Source organism: Meles meles, unplaced genomic scaffold (assembly GCF_922984935.1).
Source record: "Meles meles unplaced genomic scaffold, mMelMel3.1 paternal haplotype, whole genome shotgun sequence".
In the NCBI taxonomy this organism is placed as follows: Eukaryota; Metazoa; Chordata; class Mammalia; order Carnivora; family Mustelidae; genus Meles; species Meles meles.
This window is the reverse complement of record NW_025721302.1, coordinates 46,824-58,238: the sequence shown is the minus strand read 5'-3', so window position 1 is coordinate 58,238 and position 11,415 is coordinate 46,824. Positions and strand designations below refer to the sequence as shown.

Genomic DNA, 11,415 nt, shown 5'->3' with positions numbered 1-11,415 from the left:
CAATAAGTCCATAAATTGATCTTCAATATTGTACCAAATAAATATCCTTGACAACTGAGCAATTAGCCCATCTATGAATTTTGTACTTACTGGACACAGTTTTTTGAGACAAAATCTTGGATGAAATTTGATAATCCTTTCTTTCATTTTCAGGAATCTCAAAATAGATGAATCAAAATGCCTAGCCTCAATGATTTAAGGAGTTCACTAAACTGACCTATAAATAAAGCAGCTGAAAGAAGTTTGGAACATAGCACATAGAAATGTCTTTATTTATCTCCCAAGATTGAATGATCACATGTCCCTGAGAGGCCCAGTTTGTGCAGATTAAAGACCACTTTCTCATCTAGAATGGTAAGTGAGTATTAATTGCAGGAAAGCGGAGAGTTACATTAAAGGAAGCATTTCCAATCCTAACTATTAAGATACACATGAAAATTGACAGCTGTGGCTATGCTAAGTGAGAGCATAATAGACTAGATACTACACAGAGAATGTCACATTCAGTTGTGATAGGTGAGACAGAAATTAGTTTCTAGAATATTCTTTATTTTCAGAAAGACGTTGGACCTTGAATTGGAAGAACATGGAAAAATTAAAAGGCATGGAGAATTTATTATATTGAAAGTGATTGCAGGTGGGTGGTTTTTTCTAATCTCAACTAAAGTTTGGGCCCATTGGGAAGAAGGCAGCATGCTGGTGGCAGAAGGAGGGACATGGAGAGAGGAAGGCATGGAAAATATGGATCCAAGGGAAAATGGCCCTGGGAAGCAAGGCAGAGTTTTTTTTTTTAATTTTATTATTATTTTTCTTAATTTTTTATTTGAGTAGAGCTGTTACACAATGTTACATTGGCTTCAGTTGTACAACATACTGATTCAACTTCTCCATATTTTATGTTCACCACAAGTGTAGATCTTGATCTCCTCCAGTTGGGAACAACTGTGAGCAGGAACAGCAGTAGAGATAGAGTGGGCTCCAGCTCCTGGAATCTGCAAGGAGCATTGGGGGAAGAGTTTATAATCTCAGCACCTGAGCTCTGTATATAAACAAAATGCAAACACCAGCTGAGCACCAAGTGATAAGACAACCACAAGGACAAAGGAAAAGAGACAATCGCCAATTTACAATGCAACGTCATTAACTAAAAAAGTTCAGAATCTGCAGGAGGATCTTGCTCTGGCACATTTCCAGAATCTAAGTTGATTGATCCTTAAAACTAAAAGGTGAGTCATTTTGTTTAATGTGTTAAATGTGGGAGGGATAATAATGTCTTAGTGATGATTCAAATTAAAACGTTCTTGTCATAAAGAAGGATCATCTTTGAAGAAAATAATGATTAGAGAGCCACAGGTAGTAATTACTTTTCTGAGAAAAAGTGATGATTCCATCTGTAAAATCTTTCATCCTTATAGAATTTTTTTTTTTTAAGGGGGGAGGATGGGAGTTATTGTTTAATGGCTACAGTTGCAGTTTCAGAAGATGAAAAATGTTCTGGAGATGGGTGACAGATGATGATTGCACAATAATGTGAATGTACTTGATGCCATAGAACTGTACACTTAAAAATAATTAAAACCGTAAATGTTAGGTTATATATGTTTTACCACAATTTAAAAGATAAAAGTAAAGGAATGGGTACTTCTACATGCTATAACATAAACAAACCCTGAAAACATTACCTAAGTGAAAGACACCAGATACATAATATGATGGATCTTATGATTCCATTAACATGGAGATATTTTCAAATTAACTGTGGTAGTAGTTGCACATATCTGTGAATACACTAAAATACACTAAAAACAATTGAAATGTACACTTTAAATGGGTGAATTGTTTAGTATGTGCATTATATCTCAATAAAGCTATTAAAATTTAACTGATTTTAAATCTAGGATCACATTTATTTAAACTTCTGAAAACCTTAAGTGACATCCCATAAATTCTGAAATCACATTCTGGTGACATATTGGGAAAAAGCATATAAGTCAAAGGACTGGGGTTTAGAACCGCTGGCAAGAAAGATCAGATGGTCTGTGACTGGGCATGGTGGCTTTCCAGTCATCATGGCAAGGACAAAGGCAAGATTATAAAACACACTAGGTTGAAACTGATCAGAGACCTTTATTATGGTCCTCATCATTCATTAGGCAACCTACACAAATCAATTTCTTTTCCTCTGCCTCAACAGAGGCTGCATCCAAGCCTGAAATGGAAGACATAGTAGTGGAAGACCTTGTAAAGAAAAGCTAACAGGTGAGATCTCTGCTTATCCCAGTTTAGATGATGGTAGAACAGGAAAAGCATGTAAGTACAATATTCCAAATAGTCTGTTCTTCAAGGCAGAGGCCTGCAGGAGAGGGGCTGGCCAGAGGCTGCAGGTGAAAGCTCACAAAACTGCCGAGCTCAGCCATCAATCCAAAGTTCCTTCCAAAAAAGCAAATTCATCCACAGCTTCTATTGCATTATCCAAATCTCTCCTCTGGAGGGTTTTCCTCTTTCCTTGTTGAGCACAGCAGTAGGCATCTTTTGCAATGGTCTCCACAAACAGTTCCGCGGCTCGTGCCAGAATGAAGATGGCTTCCTGTCCCGCGAGGGTTACATCGGGGTCTGCCTTCACCAAAGCCTTCACTCGCGCTAAAGGCAGCCTGGAGAGAGGAGCCCCGGCCGCGCTCCTCGGGGCTTGGGGCTGCGTAGCAGCCGCCTCCCCGCTGGGCCCCTCCTCCTCCCGGGGCGTCCCGCTCCCAGCCGCCGCCGCCATCCGGGCCCGATTTGGCATAGCCCCACAGCATTTCCTTAAGCTCACTTTTGATTGGACAAAGCTAAAGAAGGCTGTCCTTATTGAGTCATTTGCTTTAACAAATTGGCATCTAGAAAATTTGTAAGCAACTTGTAACAAAACCTAACAGAATTTTAGTTGAGCTGTTTTTAAAATAAGATTTCTCTATCTTAGAATTTTCAACAGCAGCTTACCTCCTTTATAGACAGACCAAAAAAAGGAAAGTTCTTGGTGCCTTCCCTTGGGGGAAAAATGCCTTAATTTTGAATATGTAAGAAAAAGAGTGTTATGAATATTTTATCTTATCACAGATACATATAGCTATTACTTGGCTTCTTTGTGAACTTCACAGCTGGAGTTACAGACTGATGATCATGTCATGTACCGTCCTAATCTCCATGGCAGTTGTCCACATGAGTTATTTAACTGAAAAATATATTCAGACTCTCGAATACGTTATGTATGTGTTCATTCTTTTAGTCTTCAAGGGTAAGGCAAAGCTCAATGCCAATTAGTCTTGAAGCTTCTTAGAGGGGTGAACAGGGGCAGGAACTACTCTTGTTTCTCACAGGGCTGAGCTTATTATAAGAACTAAATTAAAATCAAAACAGGGGTCCATGGGTAGCTCAGTCATTTAAACATCTGGTTCTCGATTTTGGCTCAGGTCCTGATCTCAGGGTTTTGAGATGGAGCCCCGCATCAGGCTCCACACTCAGCATGGAGTCTGTTTGAGATTCTCTCTTCCTTGCCCTCTGCCCCTCCCCTCCTCAGCAGAATCTTAAAGAATTAAAAGCAAAATAATAGGTTGTAGAAAATTAATCTCTAATTTTTTTAAAGATTTTGTTTATTTGAGAGAGAGAGAACACGAGTGAGAGAGCACATGCAGGGGCAGCAGCAGAGAGAGAGGGAGAAGCAGATTTCCCAATGAACAGGAAGCCCACTGTGGGGCTCTATCTCGGGCCTCTTAAATCATGATCTGAGCTGAAGGCAGGTGCTTAACCATCTGAATCACTCAGGCATCCCTTATCTCTAATTTCTAACCTAGTTGTTGAGCAAATTATTTGAGGGTTAGTGGTCTCTCCTATCCAATGTTGATAGAGTAGTTACTTAACTGTACCCCCATCATAAATAAAAGCAAGCATTTATGGTATGCTCTTTCAAATTAAAAGGCAGAAGGCAGAACCCCCCACTCCAAACATGCACACATGAGTGCACACACACACACAGACTCTGAAAACCAGCAACCTGAATCTGAATCTCTTCAAAAGGCATATGGGACGATGAAGATTTTAAGAGTCACCTATGACCCTTACCTATAACAAAACAAGGAGATAAAGGGTAATATAAACTATAAATGTAATAGGGAAAGCATTCTGAACGGCAGAGCCAGACTCAGAACTCAGGCTGCAACAGAGAGAGGCAAGGGTTGAATGTCAGAAAAAGATCACAGTGCAGGTGAGATGCTGGTGGAGGAGGGAAACATTTCTTCACCTCTTAGGGTGCCTGGCTGAGTCAAAAAATTAAACTGACAGAGGCAGCTTAACAGAGAAAAGAACACTGTTCTTTAATGTAAGTTGGAAATCACAGAGCAGCCTTCGAAAGAAATAAAAGGCGAAGGAAACAGATCTGTGTATTTTTATTTTAGGTCTGAGGAAGACTGGATGGTCATGGAGGAACATGATAGGTTAAGGAGAATGAAGTCAGTATAGTAAATGGGTGTTGTTTTGTCTTTGGAGATAATGATGTTCCTTTCCTTGGGTACCTTCCAGGTGTGTGGGGGGAGCCTCTGATGTGAGGCCTCTATGACCTCTTTCAGAGAAGAGGGGTGAGGGATGTGGAGGTCAGAGTGACCTTTCTGCATCTGCTTGTTTCTCAAAGTCCTTCAGCTTAAAATATGCAATATGTAATATGCCATATTTGGGAATAGTATGTCCTGTATTTTCCCCATCACGGTGGTGGAATGAGAAGACAACCCCAGGAGAAGAGGGGCTCTCTTGAGTAGGGAGATGTTGAGAATAGGCCTGAGAACTTGAGGATCAGATCACTGGCTAATGTGGGATTAAAATGCCTCTGGACCTCCCCCTGCCTTATGTTTTCTCTCTCTCTCAAATTAATAAATGGAATCTAAAAACAAAAGAAGAAGAAGGAGAAGAAGAAGGAGAAGGAGAAGAAGAAGAAGGAGAAGTAGAAGAAGAAGGAGAAGGAGAAGCATCTTAAAATTCATCAGACGGGAGGTGTGAACCTTCCAGGGGAAAGAGAGCCAACAGTGAGGCCCGAGGAGGAAGGAAAGAAATGTGGCAAAAGGCTATGTTACAGGAAGAAAAGACTATTTCTCATCACAAGGCACTTTGATGACCCTGCAAATTAGAACACAATGAAGAAGCAGACCCCACTTCCATGTGGGAGGGGAGGAAAGGAAAGAAAAATACTTAAATGTTATAAGGAGTGGGCTAAAAAGAAATGAAGAAGAGTATAAGACACTGCAGAAAAACACATAACAGATTTGAATAATAAGGAAGATACTCGTTGTTCAGGGATACAACAGTATAACATAAATCTGCCCATTCTTCTGAATCAGTATGCAAACGGAATACAATCAAAATAAAAATACCAATGAGTTTGGTTTATTTTTCCCTTGGGCTAGATATTTGATTCTAAAATTCATATAGATTCCTTAAAAATATGTAATAATAGCCAAGGAAACTTGGAAAAGAAAGTGAAGGGGTTTTCACCCAATAAAAAGTATTATAATATTCCATCAAGCTTCTGCAGTTAGAGCAATGTGGAAATGCTCCATGAGCATACAGACCAGTGGGACAGAGTAGAAAGTCCAGAAATAGATTGATTGATTGATTGATTGATTGATTTTAAAGATTTTATTTATTTATTTGACAGACAGAGGTCACAAGAGTAGGCAGAGAGGCAATCAGAGAGAGAGGAGGAAGCAGGCTCCATGCTGAGCAGAGAGCCCAACTTGGGACTCGATCCCAGGTCCCTGAGATCATGACCTGAGCTGAAGGCAGAGGCTTTAACCCACTGAGCCACCCAGGCACCTCAGAAATAGATTTAACTATATGGAACACTTGTATGTGATAACAGATGAATCTCAAATTATTGGGGAAATTATGAACTTTCTCAGAAATGCTGTTAAGACACTTAGACTCACTGATGAAAAAGTAAAATTGGATTTATACTTCACATAAGAAGAAACCCCAAATGATCAGTGATCTAAAGGTAACATTGAAACCATGTACATGCTCAAATAGAACATAATCTTGGAGGGAGGAAAAACTCAAAATCCAGATACCATAAAAGATTGATAAAATCAACTCTGTTTCCATATGGGTGTAAGCATGTGTTTCAGTGTAGTGAATAGAACAGAAGGAACCATCAAAGCTAAAATAAAATAATATGCTTAAGAATTTAAGTGTGTTAATCAAAATACTTCACCTATTTTCAGGTGAATAAAAACAGAGCAATATCCAGATGGAACTTTGTGAAATTTAGAAATCTAGGGCAAAAGGAATATCCTCCAATTATTCAGGCAGAAAAAGTCAATTTACCTAAAATAAAGTAAAATAATCTTTGTCTCAGACTATCCATAGTAACGAACATCAGATATGAACAAAAGTGTCATTTACAGAGATTTAAAGGGGAAAGGTTGTAACCAGGAGTCTAGACTAATCAAGTTTTCCTTCATCTGTAAAGGCAAAAACAAATAGTCAAGGCTTTAGAAAGTAGTTCATTTCCATGATGTGTCTTTCCTTAATGACAAAATAAAACAACAAACCCCCATGCTGAATATGTATAGCATCAAAGCAAAGCAAAAATCTTGAGAATGTGGGAATTACAGCAGATAAATTAGAGAACATTCAGACATTTTTTAAAAAATGTAATTGGTATTGAAAAAATAGTTGAAAACATAGTGCTTATGTTTTTTAAATGTTCCTGAAAGTCAAAGTGGCCCCTTTCTCTCCATCCCCACCTTTAAATTACAGATTATTGGCAACAAAAACTAAGAATTAGATGGAGGAGAAGAACAAGGGAATGCAAAGCTGCTAATTTTCTAATTTTACATCAAGAAGTACAAAGAGAAAGAATTTTTGGCAACAGTAATGAAATAAATGTTATTGCAAGTGCATGTTTTAAGATTCAAAAGAACTTATCAGATAATTAAAAGTATAGTATGCACCCTTGTATATTGTATACATCATTGTTAGATATAAAAAGGTATTAAAATAGTCAACTTATTTAAAAAAAGAGAGAGAGAGAACAAGAAGAAAAGAGCAGGCCAACAGGAAAACAAAGATATAAAATGCTAGCTCTCTAACGTTGATTGATTACTTTAAACCGGGGAGGTAGGGTTGGGAGAGGGGGAGAGGGGTTATGGACATTGGGGAGGGTATGTGCTATGGCGAGTGCTGTGAAGTGTGTAAACCTGGTGACTCACAGACCTGTACCCCTGGGGATAAAAATACATTATATGTTTATTAAAAAAAAAACCTAATTCATAGGTTAAATTGGGGGATGAATAGGATAATGCTCAAAAAGTACTTAGCAGTGCGTGGTTCATAAAGTTCATGCAATGCTCCTCCTGCTACTGATTATTACTATTGTTATTACTAATCACCATCATTAACAATTAGGTATGGTCATAGATATCACCTACAAAAATAAATTTAAATGGATGAAGTTTGATAAACTGTTTTAACCCTTCTTATTAAAAGAAAAAGATTAATGCTGTAAGTAAAATTTAAAAAGTAAAATAAAAAAAAGAGAACTGAAAGTGAAAGCATGTGAAAAGATACATCAAAGAAACACAAACCAAAGGAAGCACAACAAGAACCCAAGGGGAAGAGCACACCACATTGCCAAGGGGGTCAATGTACATGCACAATGGAAAACTCAGTGAGAGGATCAAGTTGTCATGAAATTTAATGTGCTAAAAGTGTATCTCTAAAATAAATCACATAAAAGCATTGCAAAATACAAGAAATAAGAGAATTTTAAACATGTTATCTTCAAGAATCATAAATCAAAAAGACCAAAATAAAAAGTCTGTAGAGGATTTTAATAATGTAATTAACAAGGTCTAGTTAATATATATTAAACATTCTACCTTACCTTACATATATATAATAGTTAATACATATTAAACATTTTAATGTGGAAATGTTCTTGAAATGTCCTCAGTGCAAAAAAAAAAAAAAGCTGGTTTTATTAAAGCATGAGGAGAGGACCTGTGGTCAGAAAGACCTGCACTGGGGACATGAGGAGTGGCCCATTATATACTTTCAAGTTGGGAGGGAATCAGGGATACCATAATTCTCCAAGGAATTTTGGAAGCGAGGTTTCTAGGACCTTGAGGGAGGTAGCTATTGTTGGGAAAAAGTCATTTATTACTGTCTAATAAAACCTTAGTCATGAGACCCTTCAGATGTGTATCAGTAGGTCATCCATGTTTGGAGGTTGATTGCTAACATAGATCTTGGGGGGTAGAGATTAAAAAAAAAGTTTTCAAAAGAATTGTTACTATGTTCAGACTTAAAGAATTTGGGGTGTGGAGACAATGTTAAACACAGAGTACCTTTTGCCTTTTGGAAAGTGTGGACATTGAGGCCGCTGGCTCCCAGAGGAAGGTCGCTCTCCTTGTTTCAAGGAGTAGTCAATGGGCTGTAAGTAAGGACATTTAATTTTTTCCTTTTGCCTTTGTTACATCAGATTCAATATACCCTTCTAGGTTTTTGGAAAATACTAACTGAAACACATATTTCATATAGTTTATAAGATTTTCATAATATTTTATTCATACATGACAGTCTCTGGCCACAATGTGATAAAAATAAAAATTAATACTGGTAAAACATTTAAAAGAATCCAACTACTTGAGAATAAAAAGCAAACTTTTCAAACATTAGCTCACCAAGAAATGAAAGTTACTCGGTAAAATCATTTATAAATAACCCTGACAAGCTATATGTTAAAATTATGTGCTAAGACAATTCAATGGAAGAAAGACTAGTCTTTTTAACAAATGATGCTGGGACAGCTAGATGTCCACATGAAAAAGAATAAGATTGAAGCCTTTTCACATATTACATAGAAAAAATAGCATGGGTTGGTACCAAAACAGAGGAGCTAAAACTATAAAACACGCAGAAGAAAACCTAAGTGTAAATCTTCATGACTTTAGAGTTGGCAACAATTGCTTAAATAGGACACAAAATCACATGAAACCACAACAGAAATAGATAAACTGGGCATCATCAAAATGAAACACTTCTGTGCTTCAAAGCATACCATCAAGAAAGTGGGGGAAAAAACTCCCACAGAATGGTAGAAAAAATTTACAAATAATAAATCTTATAAAGGACTTTCATTCGGAATGGGTAAAGAAAATTACACACACACACACACACACACACACACACACACACACACACACACAATGGTATGACATTTGCTACAATGTGGATGGACCTTGAGGGAATTTGCTAAGTGAACTAAGTCACACAGAGAAAGACAAATAACGTATGATTTCATATATCATCTAGATAGATAGATAAATATTTCAAACCATTATGTTGTACTCCTAAGACTAATACAATGTTACATGTCAATCATATCTCATTAAAAATGATCAGTAGGGGTACCAAAATATGCCACCCTAAAATATACCTCTTTAGCATAGGGACTATTTTGAACTAAAGGCCACTGAGAACAGGTAGACACAGGAAAAGCTCCAAAAACAGGGTACAGGTTTGTCTTCTGTCAAGGAAATCTGCATTTGTAGAGATGGTTCTCTCTCCTGTACCTGGAAAAGGAGGACACTTAAGAACAAAGAAGGCACCAGCTTAGATGTACAGAGCAAATCTTACTAAGCAGCTCTTGTTTCCCATACTTTTCCTGGTTACTTTCCCACAGATTGCCTCACCTGACCAGAAAATTCCCAAACCCCTTTTCCATATTTAAGCCCAAGATCTGACCACCTCTTTGGGTTACTGAGTGCTCCCACTTGTGCTTAAACTTCTGTGTGTTTTCACGTTCATCTGCATAAAGCTAGTCTAATTCACAGGCCCCGCTGGAGAACCTAGAATAGGTAGGGGAGGAGAATGTTCTCCCTTATATCAGGAAGGGGGAAAGCCGTTGAATTGATAGATGAATACATCTAAAAGCTAGTTACATAAATAAGAGAAACTCAACAACAGACATGCGTTCACTTTTAATTCTTACTATTTTGATTAAATACCTTTGATTCAAATAAAGATACACAAATGTGGGAGTAAAAAAATGATGTGACTACAGATTCAGAGGAAACCACACAAATAAGGATAACCTTAAAATACATATTCTACAAATAAATTTGATATTTTTATGAAAAGCACAATTTTCTGGCCAAGTATAAATTATAAAACTTTACTTAAAAAGAAGAAAACCTGAATTGTCCAATGACTATGCATGCTACTGAAAGGATTTTTCAGAAACTTTTAATCCCTTCAAAATTTTTCAGGTCAAATGGTTCCATACAAAATACTTTCTACTGCATATAATATAGCACAGATGCCTAATCTATAGTTATATTTAAATCTCAATTTATTTTCATGAACTTATATTAACTTCATACAAATGCTTGAGAAAGACAGCACCAAAACCACTCAACTTAAAAAAAAATAGCATATGAGACACTCTCACTTATGAATATAGGTGCAAAAATCCAAAATGAAATTCCAACAAATCAATGTCAGTGCTAAATAAAAATGAGAACATACCACACAATCAAGCAGAATTATTCCAGGAATATATGGACAATTCTGCGCTAGGAAATCTATCAATGTAATGTATCGTACCTGCAGTTGAAAGAAAATCTACACAATTATGCCTACTGAAAATGAATTAAAATGATGATACATTTAAAAAAATCATTAGGCTTTAGTTTTTGCAGCTGTTTTAGGTATGCCAAAAAAAAGAGTGGAAAGTACAGAGAATCCGTATACTCTCTCTTCTTGCAGTCTCCTCTACTAGTAACATCTTACATTAAGGTGGTACATTTGTCATAAGTGATGAGCCAATGTTGATGCATTGTTATTAAGTCAAGTCCATAGTTTATATTAGGACTCACTCCTGGTGCTGTACCATCTATGGGTATGGACAAATGTATAACGGCCCCCTATCCGTCATTACAGCACCCTACAGGAGGTTTCACTGCCCTGAAACTCCCCTGGGCTCCACTTCTGCATCTTTTCCTCCTCCCAAGCCCCTGGTCCATTTACTGTCTCCACAGTTTTGAATTTTCCAGGATGTCATCTCATAGCAAAGAGAAGCAGAATATATGGTCCCAAACATGTGACTGAAGGACTCCAGGATGTGCCACCCTAATATCCACTGCCTTGGTACACAGGATACTTTGAGCTGAAGGCACCGGAAAACAGCAGCGGCAGGAGAGACTCTGATCTCCCTCATCTGCCTTAAGTCAGAGCCTCCAAAAGGAGCTTGGTCATCAGTTTCCTCCTGGGAATGTCTTCAGTCAGTACAGAAGACGAGACTAGAAGTTGGCAAAGCACACAGACAGGCTCTGTCCCAAGCTGTCAGACTCCCCATCGAGTCTTCCCAGGGGCCCTTCTGCTTTCCTAAAA

At 37.6% G+C, this 11,415-nt stretch overlaps 1 protein-coding gene across 1 annotated transcript; it reads right to left on the bottom strand.

Annotated features, from left to right (window-relative positions):
* Positions 1 to 2,107: 2,107 nt before the first annotated feature.
* Positions 2,108 to 2,764, bottom strand: LOC123936308 (DNA polymerase epsilon subunit 4-like). The gene has a single exon (XM_045996933.1). It carries the CDS (start codon positions 2,762 to 2,764, stop codon positions 2,417 to 2,419), a length of 348 nt encoding a protein of 115 aa, XP_045852889.1. The 3' UTR covers positions 2,108 to 2,416.
* Between the last annotated feature and the right edge of the window lie 8,651 nt (positions 2,765 to 11,415).